This window comes from Bombina bombina, chromosome 5 (assembly GCF_027579735.1).
Source record: "Bombina bombina isolate aBomBom1 chromosome 5, aBomBom1.pri, whole genome shotgun sequence".
NCBI lineage: Eukaryota > Metazoa > Chordata > Amphibia > Anura > Bombinatoridae > Bombina > Bombina bombina.
Window position 1 is genome coordinate 167255781 of NC_069503.1, and position 26755 is coordinate 167282535.

The 26755-nt window shown below is 38.4% G+C and overlaps 1 protein-coding gene across 1 annotated transcript; it reads right to left on the reverse strand.

Annotated features, from left to right (window-relative positions):
- Positions 1–247: 247 nt before the first annotated feature.
- Positions 248–26755, reverse strand: ACAA1 (acetyl-CoA acyltransferase 1). The gene is made up of 12 exons (XM_053713775.1): positions 26505–26755; positions 23854–23947; positions 22025–22082; positions 19043–19122; positions 16979–17021; positions 7594–7692; positions 6264–6344; positions 5964–6154; positions 4558–4737; positions 4196–4251; positions 2947–3092; positions 248–1445 (listed from the first exon to the last, which is right to left on the reverse strand). Exons 1-12 carry the CDS (start codon positions 26658–26660, stop codon positions 1364–1366), a joined length of 1266 nt encoding a protein of 421 aa, XP_053569750.1. The 5' UTR covers positions 26661–26755; the 3' UTR covers positions 248–1363.

Here is a 26755-nt window from a genome sequence, read left to right on the forward strand (position 1 = left end):
ACATATACATATATACATATATATTTTCACATGGGCAATATGATCTTCCTGTTTTACCACCAGGAAGATTAGTAGTGAATTTGCTTAGGATCAAGCTGTCAGGATACTCATGGCAATAGGAACCATTCTGTTGCCACAGTCTTTGCTGCCTAACAAGAATATTCCCTGGTCTTTTCTTAAATGTATTGGTATAATATTTCAGATAAATAAGAATTATTTTAATGCTAAAAAAAGTCCATAAAGAAGGTTACCTATTTCATTCTTTATTTTGGTACAAACAATCATTTTTTTTTAATTAAAGTAAAGAAAATTAAAGTTATAAAAAATGTTTTTTAAGTGCTATTTATCAATGTGTGTACCTTTTGTGAGTTAAAAAAGTTACAAAGAGAGTATTAGAATGTTTCTTATAAACTTTAGACGGATCAGTTGTAAATATAATTACAGTGCAGTGTTCTCCCCAGGAGCAGCTAATTTTACCAACCACCCAGCTAATTGTAAGCCAATATTAAGCTAAAATTAGACATTTTTCAAACGTTTGTTGCAAAAATTATCATTAAACCGGTGTATGTTAAATTATGTAGTTAATTTGAGCGCTAACATTTAGAAATAACAGAAAATATAACATAACATTGAAAAATATTACAATGCCCCCACACAGCTACTTCATAACACACATTGACACAAGATCCTGGCACTGAATATCCGACCAGTGGTTGGATCTTCAGTGCCAGGATCTTGTGTGGCTGTACGTTACATTTGGCCTATCCAGGGGTTCATCCGTGTGCATGTGAACGACACTCCCACCGTGTGTCTACACAGAAGAACGCCACAGTTGGAGAGCATGAGACGGCTTGAGCATCTTACCCTCGTGTGTTCGTTGTACTTCATAACACACCCTGGCGGACAATTGTTTTTGTGGAGATTACTACAGTGCAATTTGTTCTTGTATGCAATCAAAATTAATTCTTTAAAAGAGGCATTTATATATCATCACATACAACTTCATATACAAACCAATGCTATCTTAGATGTTCAAGGTTGTATTTATCAGTTAATGAACAGTTTGCTAATTAATAGCAGTAAAATAGGTTTCAGAAAGTATTAAAAAAAAAAAAACACAAGAGAGGCTTAACTCTTGGTAATCAAGCAACTAGTATAAAACAGATGACAGTCTCAGTCCTTAATCTAGAGAAATTTACATTTTATGGAAAAAAGTAAAATGAATTAGTTGAATTTACAAGGCAGCTTGAAAGACAATTGTAGTATATTCTTACAGTTTGTAACAAGAAAAGAATTAGCAGCAGATTTCTCATTTATTCTCTTTTCCTAGAAGGTCTGGATTGGGTACAGATTCCTATTGTTATTAACATAAATTCCCTGGGTATTCAAATACAGCAGCAGCTCCCATTCCGGTTCCAATGCACATTGATACAACGCCATAGCCTCTAAAAAAACAAGATAAAAACCTATTTGTAAAACTACTCTTTTGACTGCAGATCTCACAAATTTTGACAATTTGGTCATTCACTTAAAAGCAAGTCATAAGAGATTGAAATTCTTATATAAGAATGTTACCCTTAAAGGGATAGTCTAGTCAAAATTAAACTTTCCTTGATTCAGATAGAGCATGAGATTTTAAGCAACTTTCTAATTTACTCCTATTATCGATTTTCTTTGTTCTCTTGGAATCTTTATTTGAAAAAAGCAAGAATGTAAGCTTAGGAGCAGGCCCATTTTTGGTTCAGCACCTGGGTAGCACTTGCTGATTGGCGTCAATATGAGGTCATGAAATGATTGTTGGTCCCAGATGGGGTGGTTTGAGATTCTTAGAAACTGCTGATCTCCTGAGATTTTATTATTATTAGTTATTTGTAGCGCGCCAACAGATTCCATAACACTATAAACATATGCATGATATACAAGGTAACATTTATAGATATTAAGTGGGTAGAGGGTCCTGCTGAGAGTTGCAGTCTCTCCCTACCGAGAGTATTGTAGATCGGCTCATAGGCTTACATGCTAAGGGAGTTCAAAGGGATAACAAAGGAGGAGAGGTACTAAGGTTAATGTAGGTTGTATGCATCCCTGAATAGTAGAGTCTTTAGGGAGCGCTTGAAACTTTCAAAACTAGGGGAGAGTCTTGTGGAGCGAGGAGGTAGACGGTAGTGTGAGGAGGAGGTTGTGAGCAGAGCGAAGGGGACGGAACGTTTAAGGAGACAAGGTCTGAGATATAGGGGAAGCAGTGCAATTGAGGGCATTGTATGTCATGTCAGAGTCAGAATTTTGTGTTTCAGACACTACGATTTATAGAGTTTACAAATAATAGTGTGAACAAAAAACATCCAGTGAGTTGAAGTTCCATGGGTGAAAACACCTTATTAATGAGAGACAGTCAGATGAGAATGGTCATACTGGTTCAGTAACTAAATTAACCATACGTTACTACAGTGCTCTGCAGAAGAGAATGTCTGAGCACACACCACATTGAACTTTGAAGCAGGTGGGTTGCAGAAGTAAAAGACCACTCTGGAATCCACCTGTCAGCTAAGAACTACCAAGAGAACAAAACGTATCTGAACATAGAGGTAAATTAGAAATGTATTTAACATTGCATGCACTGTCAGAATCATAAACATTTCATTTTGACTTTGCTGTCCCTTTAAAAAAAAAGATATTTTCACATTACTCAATAGCAAAAGAAGTACACAAGTAGTACCGTTATCTTGCCTAATGTTTGCTCAGTACTTGAAAAATTGTATAAAGCAACGGTAAAGTTCCAATCAAGAATAAATAAATCCACCCATTCTAAGGCAACACTGTTCTCTAAACCATTTTTTTTATTATTATCAATAAAATAGAGTGTCACAGGAGTATTGTTTGCCTTCATCTGAACTCAATTACTAAACTATAGATTTTCAACCCCAAAAAAAACAAAAAAAACCTCACCTTTTACCCTGTCGCTGGAGTTCATTTAGCAAAGTCACAGTCTGGCGAGCTCCTGTACAGCCAAGGGGATGACCAAGCGCTATAGCTCCTCCGTTGGGATTTACCTTCTCAGGAGGAATACCCAACTTCTCTACGCAGTACACAGCCTAGATAAACCATTTTAAATTAACATATCTATTTAAAAGGGACAGTATATTCAAAAATCAACTTAGAATATGCATTTTTTTTTTACAACTTTGCAACTTATCAAATTTGCTTTATTCTCTGGGTATCCTTGGTTAAAAAGTAAGTCTAGGTAGATTTCTAGGAGCTAAAGAGTGAGCATGTGTCTTTAGTAATGTATAACAATAATTGATACAATTTATAGTACTACTACATATAATAATGTTGCAAAACACTGCTGCCATAGAGTACAAAAGACACGTGAACGCTCCTGAGCCCATATAAGCCTACCTAGATTTACTTTTTAACAAAGGATACCAAGAGAAGAAACAAATTTGGTAATAGAATAAAATTGGATAGTTGTTTAAGATTACATGTGCTATATGAATCATGAAGGTTTCATTTTGAGTTTACTGTCCCTTTGAGTAAGAATATATATAAAATTCTCAATGGAATTGATTTGTCCTCTTGAGTTCATGTTATGACCTTGAAGGGTCAACAGAGGTCTGATGACGCCGGCATGATACAGTTTGTTTTATTATTTTATTTGGATGGTGGTTTTTAGTTTAATGAAGCAGACGGTGGTGCCAGTATGAGATTTGGTAACATAAAAAACAATAACATGGACCACAAGCTAAAGATGAGAAGTTGATTAACTACAAAAGAAAGAGTAAACATTATGGGGCATATTTAACAATGTGCGAGCGGATACCAAATAGCGCATCATGTCCGCTGCATACGCTGTTGGCATTTATCATTGCACCAGCAGTTCTTGTGATTCGCAGGGGGTGTCAATCAACCCCATCGTATTCAATCGGGTTGATTTCTGTCCGCCGCCTCAGAGCAGGCGAACAAGTTATGGAGCAGCGGTCTTCAGACCGCTGCTTCATAACTTCTGTTTCCAGCGAAAGGAGCCTCAAGCTCCATACGGAGCTTGATAAATCTGCTCCTATGTGATGATGGAAAGAGATAAATGCGCAAAGGTGGACATTGCAATGGATGATGGAGATGAAAAAGGAAATGAGCAATGAATGAACAAATAAGAGCTTGAGAATCTGGTGGCATTTAAACAGAAGTAAGTACTAACCTGGCTGGCAAATGCTTCGTTGATTTCATATACATCAATATCATGTACTGTTAGACCTGAAAAACACACCGATAAAGCAGAGTACGTATTTATTTTGGTGCGGGGTGACAAACGGAAGTTCATGCTAATGTATCTGACCACTATAAAGAGAGATAATATTTACATCATAATGATTTATTTGCTCCCACTGTGACCATTTTTTTCTGTTAAATATACTCCCATACCCACTGGATTTTATGTCATGTCAAGGGTTATACAATAAAGTTAACTCTAACTTTCATATATATCATGTATCATAGCAAGATAAAACATAAAAGGTCAGAGATGCACATTACACTGTACATGAGATATCAGCTTCTTACCAGCCTTCTCTAGGGCCACAGGTATTGCATATGCTGGCCCTATGCCCATAACATCAGGAGGAACGCCAACTACAGCAAATGACCGCAACACGCCAAGGATGGGGAGACCGAGCTGCACAGCTGTGGAGCGTTTCGCCATTAACACTGCAGCAGCTCCATCGCTGACCTGACTGGCATTTCCTGTGGATAAAACACCAATCAGAATATGTTGTAGTCTAAGCAAATGAGCAAGGCACTTAATTACAAACTATGTTTTGAAGCAAAGTGAAATGTAATTAACGTCAAACTTCACTAACATATCAGTGAAGAAATATAGCTAAAATGCCACTAATATTGTGTTGTCACCAATAAACAAAACCAGTTTAAAAAGGCTAATTATTTATAAGGATATTTTACTGTATTCTTCATAAAAGGACCATTAAATACAATAGAGCAGTAAATTTTATTTCTGACAAATTGTAAAGTTACTTCCATTTTCCCTACTCTCTGTATCATGTGACAGCCATCAGCCAATCACAACATGCATATAGATATATACTGTGAGCTCAGATGGAGCTGGTGCCTCAGAAACTGTGCATATAACAAGACTGTGCACATTTTAAGAATGTGAGTAAATTGGAACGTTTTTCTTTAAAATCCCAAGCTCTGGGGGAATCATGAACATTTAATTTTGACTTTCGTGTCCCTTTATTTATTTAATGATAGACAGTGATTAATATTGGCAGGAACTCATTCATATTTATGTCGCAATCATTATAAACAAAGGAGATAAGATTTATAGCGCTCAATGGGCTTTTGTAGGAGTGTATTTCTGGACTGCAAAAAAAACCTGCATTTTCTCTAACTAAATGAAAAATTGGAAGACTCAAAATATATAAGTTGTGTGCAGATCTACTTTATATACTTTAATATCCCTTTAAGCAGAACGTATGCAGTTTTTTTTTAAATAACTTTACATTAAAGATAAATAATCCACCTTTAAAGGGGTATAAAAAACAAAAATGTATTGTGTGAATCAGACAGAGCATATCATTTAAAAAAAAGTTTTTAATTTACTTTTATTATCAAATTTGCTTGGTTCCCATGATATTCCATTTTAAAGAGATACCTAGGTAGGTGTCTGGAGCACTATATTGCTACCATCTAGTGCTCTTGCAAATGGATAAGGATGCCATATAGTGCTCTAGACATGGGCAGGCTACTGAGCTTATGTCCCTGCTTTTTAATGAAAAATAGCAAGAGAAAGTAGAAAAAAATAATAGAAGAAAATTAGAAAATGGTTTACAATTGCATGCTCTGCCCGAATCACAAAATAATTTGTTTACGTTTCCTATCCCTTTAAGGTCAATGCATAAACACCATGTGTCATGGCCGACCCTACTGCTTGTGGAGCAGACTAAACCCACCAGCCGTGGTGCTCCCATCTTCCTTGAACGCTGGCTTGAGTTTGGCAAGACCCTCAAGGGTGGTGCTTGCTCGGATACCATCATCTTCTGTCACTGTGATGGATTTTGTGTTGCCCTGGTCATCAACAACTGTAGTTGTTACTGGAACAATCTCATTCCTGAACCGACCTGCTCGCTGGGCAGCTGCTGCTCTGCAATAAAACAAAAACAAACATACAATTATTAAAATGACAGCAATTTAGTTGTGGCATATTTATGTAAACAGACACCAAATATAAGGATGGTATTGATTCAATTTACCTTTTTTGTGAAGCCAAAGAAAATTCGTCTTGTTTCTGTCTGGTGATACCAAACCTTTCGGCCACATTTTCTGAAGTAATTCTGTAATAGAAATCAACATGCTGATGTTATGGTACTTACTGTAAAATGTGTCTGTGAGAACCTCAGCAAAACTCTGGAGTTACACATCCCTTTTACTACTATTTGTAACAATGTAAAAGGAATTTTCAGAAATATATAAACATGAAAATGAGCTGTCAGAGGGAAAAAAATAAAAAGATTTCAGATGTAAATTACAGGAAATGCAGGCACAATAAATAATGCAAGATATATTATACACTGTGCAATTAAACATTTTTATGGGAAATTCAATTTTAAGTTTAGTGTCCCTTGTTAAAAATGTGTATATATGAAACCAGACATTTGTTCACTTTATATTCTTTCATGAATTAAAATCACATTGTGTTACTAGAGGAATATACTAAAAAAAGTTAGTATGTTTTCACTTTAAAAAGGAAGAAAAAAAATGTATTGAAATATTAAATAAAGGTCTAAGATTTAAAAATCATATTTTTAATCTGCAATCAGCAAATGCGCCAACATTCTTACAGTATTGCCAGAAATATGTTCAATAACAATGTAATTTAAGGCAGAGGTCGACAAATCTGTTTAAAATTTAGGAGCCAGTAAGAATATTTAGGAGCCGGACATATTTTTAGGACCCAGACAATGGTATTTGTATATAGATCTATAGAGAATAACCCAAAAAGTTAGGAACCAGGAGTAAAATTCTAGGAGCCAGTGGCTACCTGGATCCTGGGTTTGTTGAGTCCTGATTTAACCCTTTAAGGACACAGCTTTCAGTTTGCTCAATTGTTTTATGACGGAAAAATTCTGTAATATGTCCTTAAGAGGTTAAGGACCAGTAAATGTTGAGCGCTGACACAAACAGACAAGGTGTAAAGGAATGTCTAGTACACCAAATGAAGCTGTTGTAATCTCACCCATTGTAACCAGATATCAGACAAAATAAACTAGCATCTCTGCATGAAGCACATATTGCTTAACAAGATAAACAAGGTAAGAGGAATGACTTTTTTTCCTTAAATAACTTTCATAATAATATAGTAAATATAAAATAGCAAAAAAAAAAAAAAAATTCAAAAGCCTAAGTAAGGAAAAACTTAGTAAGAAAATATACAAAATATCCCCATATACGTAATGAACATTACATTCTTAACCAATTTGCACAGTTAGACCTGTGACTAGCAGAGCTGATAAGTATGAGTATAAACAAACTTCATATCTCAATATATTTAAAAATAGGAATAATCATAATAAAAATCCTCACCCCATAGGGATTAAGCAGTCTCTTGCTTTGCTGACATCCACAGTGCGAGGACTAATGTCCCCTGGATTTCCTGTGCTTCGTAGACTCATGGATTCAACCCTTAAAAAAAAATAAGATCAGAACTATAAAGCAAAAACATAATTTATGCTTACCTGATAAATTCCTTTCTTCTGTTGTGTGATCAGTCCACGGGTCATCATTACTTCTGGGATATAACTCCTCCCCAACAGGAAATGCAAGAGGATTCACCTAGCAGAGCTGCATATAGCTCCTCCCCCCTACGTCACTCCCAGTCATTCGACCAAGAATCAACGAGAAAGGAGAAACCAAGGGTGAAGTGGTGACTGGAGTATAATTTAAAAGATATTTACCTGCCTTAAAACAGGGCGGGCCGTGGACTGATCACACAACAGAAGAAAGGAATTTATCAGGTAAGCATAAATTATGTTTTCTTCTGTTATGTGTGATCAGTCCACGGGTCATCATTACTTCTGGGATACCAATACCAAAGCAAAAGTACACGGATGACGGGAGGGATAGGCAGGCTCATTATACAGAAGGAACCACTGCCTGAAGAACCTTTCTCCCAAAAATAGCCTCCGAAGAAGCAAAAGTGTCAAATTTGTAAAATTTGGAAAAAGTATGAAGCGAAGACCAAGTTGCAGCCTTGCAAATCTGTTCAACAGAGGCCTCATTCTTAAAGGCCCAAGTGGAAGCTACAGCTCTAGTGGAATGAGCTGTAATTCTTTCAGGAGGCTGCTGTCCAGCAGTCTCATAGGCTAAACGTATTATGCTACGAAGCCAAAAAGAGAGAGAGGTAGCAGAAGCTTTTTGACCTCTCCTCTGTCCAGAATAAACGACAAACAGGGAAGAAGTTTGGCGAAAATCTTTAGTTGCCTGCAAGTAGAACTTGAGGGCACGAACTACATCCAGATTGTGTAGAAGACGTTCCTTCTTTGAAGAAGGATTTGGACACAAGGATGGAACAACAATCTCTTGATTGATATTCCTGTTAGTGACTACCTTAGGTAAGAACCCAGGTTTAGTACGCAGAACTACCTTGTCTGAGTGAAAGATCAGATAAGGAGAATCACAATGTAAGGCTGATAACTCAGAGACTCTTCGAGCCGAGGAAATAGCCATTAAAAACAGAACTTTCCAAGATAACAATTTTATATCAATGGAATGAAGGGGTTCAAACGGAACACCCTGTAAAACGTTAAGAACTAAGTTTAAACTCCATGGCGGAGCAACAGCTTTAAACACAGGCTTGATCCTAGCTAAAGCCTGACAAAAGGCCTGGACGTCTGGATTTTCTGACAGACGCCTGTGTAACAAGATGGACAGAGCTGAGATCTGTCCCTTTAATGAGCTAGCCGATAAACCCTTTTCTAAACCTTCTTGTAGAAAGGACATTATCCTAGGAATCCTAACCTTACTCCAGGAGTAACCTTTGGATTCGCACCAGTATAGGTATTTACGCCATATCTTATGGTAAATCCTTCTGGTAACAGGCTTCCTAGCCTGTATCAGGGTATCAATAACCGACTCAGAAAAACCACGTTTTGATAAAATCAAGCGTTCAATTTCCAAGCAGTCAGCTTCAGAGAAGTTAGATTTTGATGTTTGAATGGACCCTGTATCAGAAGGTCCTGTCTTAGAGGTAGAGACCAAGGCGGACAGGATGACATGTCCACTAGATCTGCATACCAAGTCCTGCGTGGCCATGCAGGCGCTATTAGAATCACTGATGCTCTCTCCTGTTTGATTTTGGCAATCAATCGAGGAAGCAGCGGGAAGGGTGGAAACACATAAGCCATCCCGAAGTTCCAAGGTGCTGTCAAAGCATCTATCAGAACCGCTCCCGGATCCCTGGATCTGGACCCGTAGTGAGGAAGTTTGGCGTTCTGGCGAGACGCCATGAGATCTATCTCTGGTTTGCCCCAACGTCGAAGTATTTGGGCAAAGACCTCCGGATGAAGTTCCCACTCCCCCGGATGAAAAGTCTGGCGACTCAAGAAATCCGCCTCCCAGTTCTCCACTCCCGGGATGTGGATTGCTGACAGGTGGCAAGAGTGAGACTCTGCCCAGCGAATTATCTTTGATACTTCTATCATTGCTAGGGAGCTTCTTGTCCCTCCTTGATGGTTGATGTAAGCTACAGTCGTGATGTTGTCCGACTGAAACCTGATGAACCCCCGAGTTTTTAACTGGGGCCAAGCCAGAAGGGCATGGAGAACTGCTCTCAATTCCAGAATGTTTATTGGCAGGAGACTTTCCTCCTGATTCCATTGTCCCTGAGCCTTCAGAGAATTCCAGACAGCGCCCCAACCTAGTAGGCTGGCGTCTGTTGTTACAATTGTCCAGTCCGGCCTGCTGAATGGCATCCCCCTGGACAGATGTGGCCGAGAAAGCCACCATAGAAGAGAGTTTCTGGTCTCTTGATCCAGATTCAGAGTAGGGGACAAGTCTGAGTAATCCCCATTCCACTGACTCAGCATGCACAATTGCAGCGGTCTGAGATGTAGACGTGCAAAGGGAACTATGTCCATTGCTGCTACCATTAAGCCGATCACCTCCATGCATTGAGCTACTGACGGGAGTTGAATGGAATGAAGGACACGGCATGCATTTAGAAGCTTTGTTAATCTGTCTTCTGTCAGATAAATCTTCATTTCTACAGAATCTATAAGAGTCCCCAAGAACGGAACTCTTGTGAGAGGAAAAAGAGAACTCTTCTTTTCGTTCACTTTCCATCCATGCGACCTTAGAAATGCCAGAACTAACTCTGTATGAGACTTGGCAGTTTGAAAGCTTGAAGCTTGTATCAGAATGTCGTCTAGGTACGGAGCTACCGAAATTCCTCGCGGTCTTAGTACCGCCAGAAGGGCACCCAGAACCTTTGTGAAGATTCTTGGAGCCGTAGCCAATCCGAATGGAAGAGCTACAAACTGGTAATGCCTGTCTAAGAAGGCAAACCTTAGATACCGGTAATGATCTTTGTGAATCGGTATGTGAAGGTAAGCATCCTTTAAATCCACTGTGGTCATGTACTGACCCTTTTGTATCATGGGTAAGATTGTCCGAATAGTTTCCATTTTGAACGATGGAACTCTTAGGAATTTGTTTAGGATCTTTAAATCCAAGATTGGCCTGAAAGTTCCCTCTTTTTTGGGAACCACAAACAGGTTTGAGTAAAACCCTTGTCCTTGTTCCGACCGCGGAACCGGATGGATCACTCCCATTAATAACAGATCTTGTACACAGCGTAGAAACGCTTCTTTCTTTATCTGGTTTGTTGACAACCTTGACAGATGAAATCTCCCTCTTGGGGGAGAGAATTTGAAGTCTAGAAGGTATCCCTGAGATATGATCTCTAGCGCCCAGGGATCCTGAACATCTCTTGCCCAAGCCTGGGCGAAGAGAGAGAGTCTGCCCCCCACTAGACCCGGTCCCGGATCGGGGGCCCTCGGTTCATGCTGTCTTTGGGGCAGCAGCAGGTTTCCTGGCCTGCTTGCCCTTGTTCCAGGACTGGTTAGGTTTCCAGCCTTGTCTGTAACGAGCAACAGCTCCTTCCTGTTTTGGTGCAGTGGAAGTTGATGCTGCTCCTGTTTTGAAATTCCGAAAGGGACGAAAATTAGACTGTCTAGCCTTAGCTTTGGCTTTGTCTTGAGGCAGGGCGTGGCCCTTACCTCCTGTAATGTCAGCGATAATTTCTTTCAAACCGGGCCCAAATAAAGTTTGCCCCTTGAAAGGAATATTAAGTAATTTGGACTTAGAAGTTACATCAGCTGACCAGGATTTTAGCCACAGCGCTCTACGTGCCTGAATGGCGAATCCTGAGTTCTTAGCCGTAAGTTTGGTTAAATGTACTACGGCCTCCGAAATGAATGAATTAGCTAGTTTAAGGATTCTAAGCCTGTCCGTAATGTCGTCCAGCGTAGATGAACTAAGGTTCTCTTCCAGAGACTCAATCCAAAATGCTGCCGCAGCCGTAATCGGCGCGATGCATGCAAGGGGTTGCAATATAAAACCTTGTTGAACAAACATTTTCTTAAGGTAACCCTCTAATTTTTTATCCATTGGATCTGAAAAAGCACAGCTATCCTCCACCGGGATAGTGGTACGCTTAGCTAAAGTAGAAACTGCTCCCTCCACCTTAGGGACCGTTTGCCATAAGTCCCGTGTGGTGGCGTCTATTGGAAACATCTTTCTAAATATTGGAGGGGGTGAGAACGGCACACCGGGTCTATCCCACTCCTTAGTAACAATTTCAGTTAGTCTCTTAGGTATAGGAAAAACGTCAGTACTCGCCGGTACCGCAAAGTATTTATCCAACCTACACAATTTCTCTGGTATTGCAACAGTGTTACAATCATTAAGAGCCGCTAAAACCTCCCCTAGTAATACACGGAGGTTTTCCAATTTAAATTTAAAATTTGAAATATCTGAATCCAATCTGTTTGGATCAGAACCGTCACCCACAGAATGAAGCTCTCCGTCCTCATGCTCTGCAAGTTGTGACGCAGTATCAGACATGGCCCTAGTATTATCAGCGCACTCTGTTCTCACCCCAGAGTGATCACGCTTGCCTCTTAGTTCTGGTAATTTAGCCAAAACTTCAGTCATAACAGTAGCCATATCTTGTAATGTTATCTGTAATGGCCGCCCAGATGTACTAGGCGCCATAATATCACGCACCTCCCGGGCGGGAGATGCAGGTACTGCCACGTGAGGCGAGTTAGTCGGCATAACTCTCCCCTCGCTGTTTGGTGAAATTTGTTCAAATTGTACAGATTGGCTTTTATTTAAAGTAGCATCAATACAGTTAGTACATAAATTTCTATTGGGCTCCACCTTGGCATTGGAACAAATGACACAGGTATCTTCCTCTGAGTCAGACATGTTTAACACACTAGCAATAAACTTGCAACTTGGTTACAATCTTATTTAACAAAAACGTACTGTGCCTCAAAGAAGCACTAAACGATTAAATGACAGTTGAAATAATGAACTGAAAAACAGTTATAGTCTCAATCCTTAAAAACAACACAACTTTTAGCAAAGGTTTGTTCCCATTAGTAAATTAACAATAATTAAATTTGAAAATAAAAATTACAGAGCAACGTTTTTTAATCACAGTCAATATATAAGTCTCACAGCTCTGCTGAGAGAATCTACCTCCCTCCAAAGAAGTTTGAAGACCCCTGAGTTCTGTTAGAGATGAACCGGATCATGCAGGAAATACAAGAGTAACTGACTGGAAATTTTTGATGCGTAGCAAAGAGCGCCAAAAACGGCCCCTCCCCCTCACACACAGCGGTGAGAGAGAAACGAAACTGTCACAATTAAAACAAGTAACTGCCAAGTGGAAAAATAATGCCCAAATATTTATTCACTCAGTACCTCAGAAAATGCAAACGATTCTACATTCCAGCAAAAACGTTTAACATGATAAATACCTATTAAAAGGTTTAGTGTACTTTTAACAGAGTAATTCCGGTGAAATACCATCCCCAGAATACTGAAGTGTAGAGTATACATACATGTCATTATAACGGTATGTCAGGATTTTCTCATCAATTCCATTCAGAAAATAAAAACTGCTACATACCTCAATGCAGATTCATCTGCCCGCTGTCCCCTGATCTGAAGCTTTTACCTCCCTCAGATGGCCGAGAAACAGCAATATGATCTTAACTACTCCGGTTAAAATCATAGTAAAAACTCTGGTAGATTCTTCTTCAAACTCTGCCAGAGAGGCAACAACACGCTCCGGTGCTATTGTAAAATAACAAACTTTTGATTGAAGTTATAAAAACTAAGTATAATCACCATAGTCCTCTCACACATCCTATCTAGTCGTTGGGTGCAAGAGAATGACTGGGAGTGACGTAGGGGGGAGGAGCTATATGCAGCTCTGCTAGGTGAATCCTCTTGCATTTCCTGTTGGGGAGGAGTTATATCCCAGAAGTAATGATGACCCGTGGACTGATCACACATAACAGAAGAAACTTGCAAATCACAGATAGAGAGAAACTGCCAAGCTCCACCCCTGCAGGTCAGTTTCCTTCCCAGCTCCACCCCTGCAGGTCAGTTTCCTTTCCAGCTCCACCCCTGCAGGTCAGTTTCCTTTCCAGCTCCACCCCTGCAGGTCAGTTTCCTTTCCAGCTCCACCCCTGCAGGTCAACTTATTTTCCAGCTCCCCCTGACCAGGTACTCACAACTTAACCACTTGTTTCTACCATGAAGGGGGCTTATTTTAACACTGTATGTAGAAATACTCCATTTGTATCTGGGAAAAGTGTGTGGCATAAAGGAAGGGAAAATACATAAATAATGGTGACTGGGGCAAGTAAAGGGCACCTTGTGATTACAAGACATTTCTGTTGTGTTGCTCTAGAATAACATATCAGCCAAGTCTTAGTGGGGTTTTTTAAAAAAAATTAACATCCTTTTTACTGCAATTACTTTTCAATTGTCAAACTGTACCCACCATTTGCCTTATCTAGAGGAGACAAGTTGGGCATTTAGTCCCCAGACAACAAGTCTAGTCACTGTCATAAAGCTAAAATAAAATCCATTGTTTTGCAGTTATTCATCTGATAAAGCCAATTAGGAACATATATGTAACCGTGTTAGCCTTGATAAGTCAGCAGGGTGCATTTCAAGTTATAATAATTAGAAATTACTTATTACAAGAGCTAAATTACATGAAAAGGGGACAAATACATTTTCAGAGCTAAACTACATAAAAAGGGGATAAAATAAATAAATAAAATATATTTCAAACTTGTTTCTTTAAGCATAACTAAACATTTTATTTAAAAACATTTCAAGGTGTTTACTGTCCCTTTAAGGTGATGGCTATTAAGGTACCTTTAAGAGAGCAACAGAATGAGAGGGATTTATAGTCTCCCTGCTTCAGCGCAACTTATACAATTATGCTAACAAGCAGGGTGGGGAGAATCCTTACCACATCTTTGGCATTCAAGGGGCTAAACCCTTTGGGGTCGATTTATCAAGCTGCGGCGGACAGGGGCGCATATAAGCGCCACTGTCCGCCACAGCTCGCCTCTGACACGCTGAATTCCCCTGGTGGAATTCAGCATTGCACATGAGCACTATTTTGCGGTCGCGTGAAATCTAGCCCCCTGCCCGCGTACACAGCCAATCATGCGCAGGCAGGAGCTGTCAATCTCCCCGGTCGGACGAGACCGGGGAGATTGAAATTCACCACCTTAGAGGTGGCGAAAGGTTAGGTAAGCAGCTGTCATTTGTTAAATACGAACTGCAGGTTCTCTTGTGAGAACCTGCAGTTATAGGGGGTCGAAAGGCTTGTGAAGCCTTTGATAAATCGACCCCCTTAATCTAAAAATACAGGGCAGCAGCTCAGCCTTCCCTGCAAAAAATTAGCATAAACTAAAAACTGAGAAAAAGCGATACAAATCTTGCTTTATACAAACGGAACATAAGTTTGCTCCAGGTCTGGCCATGTGTAGTGAAATGAGGAAGCGACCTACACACAGACTAACCTTTACCCCCGGTCTGTTAACAGCTCACAGAAATCTGTAAAAGTAGTGAGCAGTCAGAGCTTTTAAATCATATTCAGTATTTTGTTGTTGTGTGAGCGAGAATGTTAGTGTGCAGCTAGACGCATTTATTTTATGGGTTAGTAGGTAGCCTTGTAAAACACAATAGTAAAAAATGAATGTTTTAAAGGGATATGAAACCCAATTTTTTTCTTTTATGATTAGATAGAGAATACAATTGAATCATGAAAGAAAAATTTGGGTTTCATATCCCTTTAAAAAATAAATTTACAGATACCAACCCCTTCACTAGATCGCACATTTATTTTATAGATCAGATGCAACTGTTTTCTTGTACGTTCACAGGGGCTTCATAAATACACTAAGGGTACAACATAATTCCACAAATAATATAACAGATTATAGAGACTAACATTTCTAAGGCCCTTATACTTCCCACTGAACAATTGTCACATGCTATGTTTAGTCACTGTAGAAAATTAACTTCAAATTTCCATTACCAAAATGCTGACAAAAATTGTAGTTATTCGTTAAAGGGACAAAAAAAAAACATTAATGCATTTAAAATTCGAATAGAAGCATTTTGCTTTTCATATGCATCAGCAAAAATGATTCTAGTAAACGTTAACTGGTTCAGTGACTGCTTTTACTGTGCATGAAGCATATTTACATATGCCCTATAAGTGTACCTGTTCAGAGTGCAGTGAGTTTTGCCAATACTTGTGGTGTGTGTGTGTGTGTGTTTCTGAATATATACACACAAATACTTTTCAACAAAGGATACCAAGACAACAAAGTTAATTTCATAATAAATTTAAAATGTGATAGTTGTTTAAAATTGCATTTTCTGACTGAACCTTGAAAGTTAAAATTTTCACTTCCATGCGCTTTTAAAGCAACATGTTACCCAAATACTAAATCACTTGAAAGTGCTGCAGCACATCTGTAAAAAGCTAAGCTAAAAAAGAAAGATATTTTACTTCAACATTTTCTGAATTAACACATTCCATTGTAAAGGAACTTACTGTAAGCATCCAATCAAGATGCTTGTCCTGGGGAGTGTGCCATGTAAATATCATAAAATGTTTTTTTCTCTCTCAGTTGCTTCAAGGAAAATTAAAGGGATAGTCTAGTCAAAATGTAAGTTTCATGATTCTGGTAGAGCATTCATCTTTAAGCAACTGCCAATTTACTCCTATAATCATTTTTTCTTCGTTTTCTTGCTGTCTTTATTTGAAAAGCAGGAATGTAAGCATAGGAGCCGGCCTGTTTTTGGTTCAGAACCTGGGTAGCACTTTCTGATTGGTGTCTAAATGTAGCCACCAATCAGAAAACACTACTCAGGTGCTGAACCAAAAATAGGTCGGCTTCTAAGCTTACATGTAAATAAAGACACTAAGAGAACAAAGAAAAAATGACAATAGGAGTAAATTAGAAAGTTGCTTAAAATTGCATGCTCTATCTGAATAATGAAAGTTTAATTTTGATTAGACTATCCCTTTAATGTGTCCCTTTAATTCCCATACCATGCTAGATATTAAAGTCACAGACAGTACTTAAAAGGCCATTAAACACGTTTTGCCTTTTCCCATGCTCCCTAGAGGCTATAAAGCTAAATCTGCAACCAGATATAGACAGTAAGCAGCATTTTGAAAACTTAGGTTATAGAATTTGCTTTTTGACCTCTTTAGGGAGTGTGGGACAAATCTATTTTTACACAAAAAGTGTTTAATGTCCCTTTAACTTATCTAAAACATGGCTGAGCGAGAACAAGGATAAACATCTGTATACAACCAATTATTCATTAAAAGTTGTTAATGTAGTTGTCTTACCCACATGCCAAACCAATGTCATAAGAACCATTTCTGATGCCACCTGTAAATAATATATGTATGTCATAATTTATGACTGTATTCTTAAAATAAAATAAAAAATATAAATCCCAGTTTTGCAGTATGTTCATCGTATTAATATGGATATTATACAAGGGTTAAAAGGTACATTAAAATGATTTGTATAAACACTTGTAATGAAGATACGCTATAACCTACTTTTTAAAGAGACCGTCTACTCCAGAATTTTTAATGTTTTAAAAAAAATAGATAATCCTTATTATCCTTTCCTAATATTTGCATAACCAACACGGTTATCTTATTACACTTTTTACCTCTGTGGTTACCTTGTATCTAAGCCTCTACAGACTGCCCCCTTATTTCAGTTCTTTTGGCAGACTTGCATTTTAGCCAATCAGTGCCCTATCATAAGTAACTCAGCGGGCTTGAGCACAATGTTCTCTATATAGCACACATGAACTAACACTCTCTAGCTGTGAAAAACTGTAAAATGCCTTGAGATAATAGGCGGCCTTCAAGGGCTTAGAAATTAGCATATGAGCCTATCAAAACTAAATTTGATAATAAAAGTAAATTAGAAAGTTGTTTAAAATTGAATGCCCTATCTGAATCATGAATGTTTAATTTTGACTTTACTGTACATTTAATGTAGCACTGAAATTCCCCACGCACACTTCAAAAGTATTTTTTTTTTTGTACCCTAAGGCAGGGCTCGACAAACCCAGGGAGCCATTGGCTCCTAGAATTTTACTCCTGGCTCCTAACTTTTAGGGTTATTCCTCATATCTATATAAGAATACCAATGTCTGGCTCCTAAATATTCTGGCTGTGATATTGCTACATATTTGACTTTTTGGAAAAGTCTTTTTACCTGCATTACTAAATAAAAGCTACTTTTTACTGCATTACTTTCGGTCCATTAACAGCTAGATTTCTTTCACTTCGGTGAGTCTATTTTTGCTGTACTAAATATTCTTACTGGCTCCTAAATTTTCAACAGATTTGCAACTGCCCTAAGGGTTTGAATTGCTCTCAAATCGGTTCCCTAGCCAGAAAAAAAATAGTGCGAGTGCCGTATTGCTAGAGTGTCGATTGGAGAATTATTATTATTATTATTATTGTTTAAATTTCAGCTCTACATTAAAAAGTAAGTTATAGCGCATCTTCATTACAACTGATGACTTAAAATATCGCTAACATTTCGGATCTGTTTATATAAAGGGGGGCGTTTACCATCACTTTAAACACTAAATACATTTTACAAGCATATTATTGAGTTTATTATATGGCTCACTGTATTCCAGTGCTGATGTATTTGCACAGATACCTGCAGTGTAGCCCAAGATCAAAAATGGTAGCACCCATAATTAAAGGGAGGTGTATGAAATGTATTTAGTGTTTAATGTCCCTTTAAGCTTTAGTGTGTGTGTAGAAGACATCATGACAATGCAGCAGCAAGCAATAAGAAAAGGGTTTGTTTTAGAGGGACAGGGTAGGTAAAGGTGATTCTACTGGGAATATATGGTTGCATGCTCAGTGTTTCTATTAAACAGCTGTGCACATGCGATTTCTTATGCTGCACTCTTCAATCCCCGCTATGCTTAAAATATGTCTAGTAAAGCATTACACTAGCATGAGGGGGCTGTGTATAAAATAAATAAGGTAGGGCATTGTGTACCTCATTTGAATATCATTTCCCAGTTTCCTCTGCTCCAGTACAATAAAACAGGTAGGTTTTCTGTTATGTATGTACAAATGGACTATATAATAACATACTGAGTATTTAAGTTATTCAAATACATTTTCCTAATGCTTCACTCTAAAGAGAGTCTGATTTCCAGTGTTTCACTCGAAAAACTAAAAACGTATAACTAAGAGGTCTGCAACATATTACAGAGAAACAAAAAGCTTGTTGGATATAAAAAAAAAAGTGCAACATTTTATGGAATAATAAAAATAAATAAATACAGCAAGTAGCCACGAACTACTGAATATACCGACTTAAACTCTTGTCTTTAAAGAATGAAATAAACGACCACTCACCAGCGATGTTGATGATAGCCTGCAGTCCAGAGGAACATTGTCTGTTTACGCAGTGTAACGGTACAGTTTCTGGAATACCGCTAGAATGTAATACAGTTGTATATTAGTAATCTGAGATTTCAACCCAATAGTGTAAGATTCAGGACACGTCAGCTTTTTATCAGAAGCTGAATTTATCTTATATTATTGTATATGTTTGATAAAGACTAACAAAATGTGTATCTTTGTGTCAGTACCCTACAGTAATACTAGGTTTCACCAGTTGCTAAAATATCCCATTGAAAAAAATTTGGCCCTAGGTCATGTAGACAAATTACTTTTTTTTTTTTTTTTTTATAAATAGGATTTAGGGAACACTCATTGTACACCCTGGAACAGCGCATATAAGTAAAGAATAATAAAGGTCATTTTTTTTTGTACCCTGGTACTATCCATGTAAAATAGGAGAAGAAGAAAAAGAGAGGCGCTTGTGTGTACCAGTAAAACAATATAAACAAATTGTATTCACCTACAACAGGGTACTCACATTTTAGTGGAGCACTCAGATAGTGCTATCAGGCGCATACTGGGTAATCAACAGCAACCCAGCTTGCTGATTTTTCCAACGTGTATACAGGAACACCTTTGGCTCTAATCTCCTTCATATGCCTGATGAAACAGCGTGGGTGCTGAGAAACGCGTTGCATGTTTATAAGGGGGGTCACTATATGCTCTACCTTTTGGTTCCTACTTTTATTATTGTTTTAATAAATTTTACTTTTTAAAGGGACACTGTACCCAAAAAATTTCTTTCGTGATTCAGATTGAGCATGAAATTTTAAGCAACTTTCTAATTTACTCCTATTATCAAATTTTCTTCATTCTCTTGGTATCTTTATTTGAAATGCAAAATGTAAGTTTAGATGCCGGCCCATTTTTGGTGAACAACCTGGATTGTCCTTGTTGATTGGTGGATAAATTCATCCACCAATAAAAAATTGCTGTCCAGAGTACTGAAACCAAAAAAAAAGCTTAGATGCCTTCTTTTTCAAATAATGATAGCAAGAGAACAAAGAAAAATTGATAATAGGAGTAAATTAGAAAGTTGCTTAAAATTGCATGCTCTTTCTGAATTACAAAAGAAAAAATTTGAGTTCAGTGTCCCTTTAACATTGGAACCGGTACTGATCTTCATATATTCTATATACCTCCTACCTATCACTTCCACTGGGACTGGCCTTGTTCCTGTGTACTTCATTGCTTTCTGCACTGATCTGTGAAGCTGCTTTGGTTGGCAGTTTCTTTATCCAGCTCTAGGAGATTAGAGCCAAAGGTGTTCCTGTATACACGTTGGAAAAATCAGCAAGCTGGGTTGCTGTTGATTACCCAGTATGCGCCTGATAGCACTGTCTGAGTGATCCACTAAAATGTGAGTACCCTGTTGTGGGTGAATACAATTCGTTTATATTGTTTTACTGGTACACACAAGCGCCTCTCTTTTTCTTCTTCTTCTCCTGTGTAGACGTCATACTATCTGATGTGAGGAGAGTGCAGCTTCAGACTATCTCCTTCTGACTGATCCCTTGTAATTCTCTCTCCTGGCCTGGATCTATCAGCGAGATTTATTTTGAAATAACTTGCTTTTTTTGAAAGAGACTTTGTGATAATATGTTCCTTTTGTTCCTATGAATGTTCTATTTATATATATATATATATATATATATATATATATATATATATATATATATATATTTGGTTTAGCAGCCTCACTCCACTGTTATATTTGAGTATATTAACATACTCTTAGGTGTGGCCTTCTTACCTGGATATAGATAGATAGATAGATAGATAGATAGATAGATAGAGAGAGAGAGAGATCTTTCTTGGAATAATATTATTGTTATTACAATTGTTAAAACTTATATCTCTTCTCTCCATCCTGTGCGCCCCCTATTAGGATATCTCTAGTGAGATATTTAGTGTACTATCCATGTAAAACATTGTATATCCATCCACGTTACTAGTTAAGCACTGGGAGTTCTCTTTCAATAAGCATTAATGCTGCTGTGTGAGTTGGAAAGAGGTGGAGAGAGAGAAAGCGGGAAAGAGAGGCGTAGGGGTAGATTTATGATGCTTTTTTTGGCTATGCAGAGCAGGTGCGCATGAGCAAGCCCACTGCCCCATATCTAAGCAGAAACTGCTTATTTTGCCTCTCTGCCACCTCAGAGCTGATCAGTCACCCACACTCGCTTGTTCAGGATGACTGACATGACCTGCTCTTGCACAATTGGTTGTGCAGGAGCAAGGGGCAGCATTGCACAAGAAACCTAATGTGCAATGTTAAATTTTGCTATGAGATGCAGCATCACAAGTGGCGATTGCAGGCAAATAATTTTACTATTTGCGAACCTGTCCGTCTGCAATGATAAGTTTTCCCCATAGAAAGGCCCACACAATAAAAGTAAATGATCAGTCAGTTGTTTTCACCCACTTACATATAATTTACTTAAAGTAGCTAAATTACATCAGGGGTTTTTTCTTGGCAATACGTATTTTCTGTTTCCTTCATTCACTTTTATTTTTAGTCCAAGAAGAATATCTGTCACAGCAGGTCGTTTGGGAATTATAGCCTCATCTACACCACACAAAAATATAACTTACTAAAACCAAACTCTAGATCTTACTGATAAGTTGACTTCAGGCAGTGGCGTGTCCAGGATTTTCTTAGAAGGGGGCCGGAGACCCATCAATGTTTTTGTGGGCGGGGCTGTGATAGGGGCATAGTCAGGTGGTCTGAGGGCAGTGTTGGGCAGAGCTGTGGGTAACCTGGGCAAATTGGTGGTGGGCAAACAAGAGCAGATCACAGTTGAGGGTATCTATTATACGGGAGGGGGGGCTAGTGCTTCTCTGGTGAAGCCACTGATTTCAGGTCAGTATGTCAAGTACCTGCAGTAGGAAACAAACTTGAGACTAAGTTCAGGCAACTAAAGTAAACAGACATACCTAAAAAACTGAGCAATTCGTGCAACTAGCGCCCCAGCTCCAGGTTGTAAAACATTCCCTGTGCAGAGAGAATAGAATTAAATTAAATTATATGTTTTAGATAAGAAAAGAACATTTTTTGGCAAAAGCAATTCCGTAAACACTGCCCTAAAGTAGTTTTAATAAGTGACATAAAATTAATATTTTCTATTAATAAAATGCTTATATGTTGAGTACTGTACATCCTTATGTTATATAAAGTCTATATATATATATATATATATATATATATATATATATATATATATATATATACTAAGAATATTAAATGGAGTTTGTAAAAAAAAAAAAAAAAAACACTTTCAAAACGTCCAATATTGCCATGTTTAGAAAGAAAAAAACATTCACCTGAGATTTGCCCCATATCATCAATATAATGCAAGCAGGGCTGCCTTCAGCACTTTTAAGGGGACAGTAAACACCCATGTAAAAATTTTCAGGAGTCTTCCTTTAGATTAAAGGACCATACATTTCTGATATGTCATTCCATTTTCCCTGCCCCCTGTATCATGTGACAGCCATTAGCCAATAACAAACCAAACTCATATTAAAGTGTGATTATAAGACTGCACACAACTTGATAATAGTTTTTTATTTTATTTTTTATTTTTTTATTGCAGGCTCTAGCTGAATCATGAGATTCATTTTGACTTTAGTGTCCCTTTAATACATCAGTACAGCCTGAACGTTACTCTAAATGATTTACACCTTGTTTGCTGCAATAGTTTTTCATTTGTCAAACTCCACTACCACGTTTGTCTGGAAATGACAAGGCTTGGAGGGGTACCATCTATTATTTTTAGAGACACAAAACTTAACCATAACTTCATAAAAAAAAAATAAAGTTTTGTAAAGGAAATTTTTCATTGCATCAACCACCGTTTGATCTCTATTATATTACCCAATGAACGCTAAGGTAAGCAGCCTTTTTATCTCTTCACAGCACTACAGCCAATCAGAAGGTATAAAGCTCACTGCTACAAAAAATGAAAGTGTGTGCTTGAGATGCCCTTTGCAGTTTCAAGCTGAAGAGGGGAAAAATATTAATACTAATAATCATAACAACCACACTTATTTTTTTGTAGGCAATTAAAGAAAAGTAGTTAAGGTATTTAATGCTGAATTTTCAAGGAACCAGTTTTGTGCACCATTGGTTTGAGCAAATCCATACTATGCACAAAATGAACGTAGGTAGTGGCTTCATTACCCATCAGATCTTATATGATACGTATTTTGTGGTACAATTTAGCAGAGTATTCTGGTGCCTTATAAATTGGGCAGTGACTATCAATAGATTATTATTTTAATAGGCATTGCACATGTATCATCCCCTCTTTCAGAACTTCAACAAATACTTAAAATCTCTGAAATGCATTGCAACAAAATGGGTGAAAAAAAAGGAATCTTAAATTATAAATACATTGATTTAAAAAGGGCTGTAATAGGCTTTGGCAGATAAAAAAAACCCAAGGTTGTTCCGACAAATACAATTTGGAAGTACTGAGAGATCAGAGGTTCATGGCAAAAAACTGATGCTAATCTGTTCAAAGGTTAATTTTATGACAGAGCTGCCCTTTCGCGATCATCGTGAACCTTGGTCTCCATTACAGTGGTGGCATTTCTGTCTAATATTCATTGAGATGAGGCACTCAGAGCCAGTTATTCCTTTATCTTGAAGCACAGATAGCGCATGTTATTGAACAAATTACTTGTTTAGTAATCTATAACACTATTACTGATTTACAACAATCTGGAAATGTTTTTGGCTTCATTTAGGCAGTTTTTCTTACCAACACAGATATCACCAAGCTTTTCAGGGCTTAAATTGACATCCGTAAGAACTGCTGTCATAACACTAGCAAGCAGCTCATCCGGAGTGGTATCCTGAAAGGACAAAATCATACTGCTTTAAAATAAAACTTCTGCAGGATTTATAAACAAAATGTATCTGCAGTTTACCTTTGCACTTTAATACTTTGTTGATTTTTTTTTAATACAAAAAATAATTTGAAGCAGCTTACGTAACTTTAAAGCAATCCCTTTTAAATGCATGACAGACTGTTCTGGAATTCAGTGTAACTTTACGTCACAACCAACAGACAAATAATGAAGAGGGATCGTTACACGTCAGTGGTAGTTTTATCTCATTTCAGGGGGCTGTCAGTGGTAGTTTTATCTCATTTCAGGGGGCTGTCAGTGGTAGTTTTATCTTGTTTCAGGGGGCTGTCAGTGGTAGTTTTATCTCGTTTCAGGGGGCTGTCAGTGGTAGTTTTATCTCGTTTCAGGGGGCTGTCAGTGGTAGTTTTATCTCGTTTCAGGGGGCTGTCAGTGGTAGTTTTATCTCGTTTCAGGGGGCTGTCAGTGGTAGCTTTATCTTGTTTCAGGGGGCTGTCAGTGGTAGTTTTATCTCGTTTCAGGGGGCTGTCAGTGGTAGCTTTATCTTGTTTCAGGGGGCTGTCAGTGGTAGTTTTATCTCGTTTCAGGGGGCTGTCAGTGGTAGTTTTATCTCGTTTCAATGGGCTGTCAGTGGTAGCTTTATCTTGTTTCAGGGGGCTGTCAGTGGTAGTTTTATCTCGTTTCAGGGGGCTGTCAGTGGTAGTTTTATCTCGTTTCAATGGGCTGTCAGTGGTAGCTTTATCTTGTTTCAGGGGGCTGTCAGTGGTAGTTTTATCTCGTTTCAGGGGGCTGTCAGTGGTAGTTTTATCTTGTTTCAGGGGGCTGTCAGTGGTTGTTTTATCTCGTTTCAGGGGGCTGTCAGTGGTAGTTTTATCTCGTTTCAGGGGGCTGTCAGTGGTAGTTTTATCTCGTTTCAGGGGGCCGTTTTGCTACTGTACTATAAATGTGTGAACGTTCAGGTTTTTATGCCAGTGTTTCATTTCAGCAATCTTTGCCAGTGTGATAGATACACAGAGAGTCCTCTCCATTGTCTACAAGCTCTTAAGTTAGTCTATGGAGATTATAATGAATAGACACCACCAATCATCACTAACTACAACTGAAGACGTTAAGGGCCCTAAAGGAATCTACCCTGCTCCATTTAACAGTGCCCTGCTGTGCAGATGTGTGCATGCGAGTCAGTTTTTCTGTCTCATACTATGTTAATGTGCGATTATTGTGATTTCCTGTACAGGAGTTGTGTCAACACATAGCATTATGGACTAGTGGCATTGCTATGACAGTGTATGACTATATCATGTGCATCAGTCTCTTGTTCTGTGTAGGTATGTGTGTGTCAGTGTGTGTATGTTACTGTGTCAGTGAGTGATTAGTGTTTCACTGTGCATCTTGTTCTGTGTAGGTATGTGTGTGTCAGTGTTTGTCTGTTATTGTGTCAGTGAGTGATTATTCTGTTTCACTGACTGTGCATCTTGTTCTGTGTAGGTATGTGTGTGTCAGTGTGTGTCTGTTACTGTGTCAGTGAGTGATTATTGTGTTTCACTGTGCATCTTGTTCTGTGTAGGTATGTGTGTGTCAGTCTTTGTAGGTTACTGTGTCAGTGAGTGATTACTGTGTTTCATTGTGCATCTTGTTCTGTGTAGGTGTGTGTCAGTGTTTGTTACTGTATTTTATAGTGACTGTGCATCTTGTTCTGTGTAGGTATGTGTGTGTGTCAGTGTTTGTTACTGTGTCAGTCAGTGAATGATTACTGTATTTTATAGTGACTGTGCATCTTGTTCTGTGTAGGTATGTGTGTGTGTCAGTGTTTGTTACTGTGTCAGTCAGTGAATGATTACTGTATTTTATAGTGACTGTGCATCTTGTTCTGTGTAGGTATGTGTGTGTGTCAGTGTTTGTTACTGTGTCAGTCAGTGAATGATTACTGTATTTTATAGTGACTGTGCATCTTGTTCTGTGAAGGTATGTGTGTGTGTCAGTGTTTGTTACTGTGTCAGTCAGTGAATGATTACTGTATTTTATAGTGACTGTGCATCTTGTTCTGTGTAGGTATGTGTGTGTGTCAGTGTTTGTTACTGTGTCAGTCAGTGAATGATTACTGTATTTTATAGTGACTGTGCATCTTGTTCTGAGTAGGTATGTGTGTGTGTGTGTGTGTGTCAGTGTTTGTTACTGTACATCTTGTTCTGTGTAGGTGTATGTCAGTGTTTGTCTGTTATTGTGTCAGTCAGTCAGTGATTATTGTACTTCCCTGTGTATTAGTGCAGGATGTCTGTCCATCAGTGGCATTACTGTGACTGTATGACTATTGTGCTGTGCATCCGTTGTCATGCTGTGTGTGTCACAGTTTGTGACTGCTGTGACTGTCAATGAATAATAGTGTTTTGGACTATCATTACTGTGGTGTGTGTGTACCAATGACTCAGTATGTCACCGTGTCTGCCTGGTTACTATCTCTATGCCTGTGTGATATGTGTGGCTGCCTGAGAATGTTTAGTTTACCTGTGTATTACTCTATGTGTACGGGTACGAACTCCACTAATACCTTAAAGCCCCCTCTCTTGCTCTTGCAGATGGCTGTCCTCCGGCCGTGCACTATGACTATGTCTTGAGATGCATCAGTGGCTGCAGCCGTATTCTCCGCCCTCAGGCCTCGGCTGGCCCCCGGCAAGTGCCCAAGCACTACCCGTACACGGTGCATGACTGGCGGACACAAAACTGACAGGATTAGGTTCTGAACTGAAGACAAGCCCCGCCTATCAATTGACCTTCCATCCTTATTCTGTCACATTAACA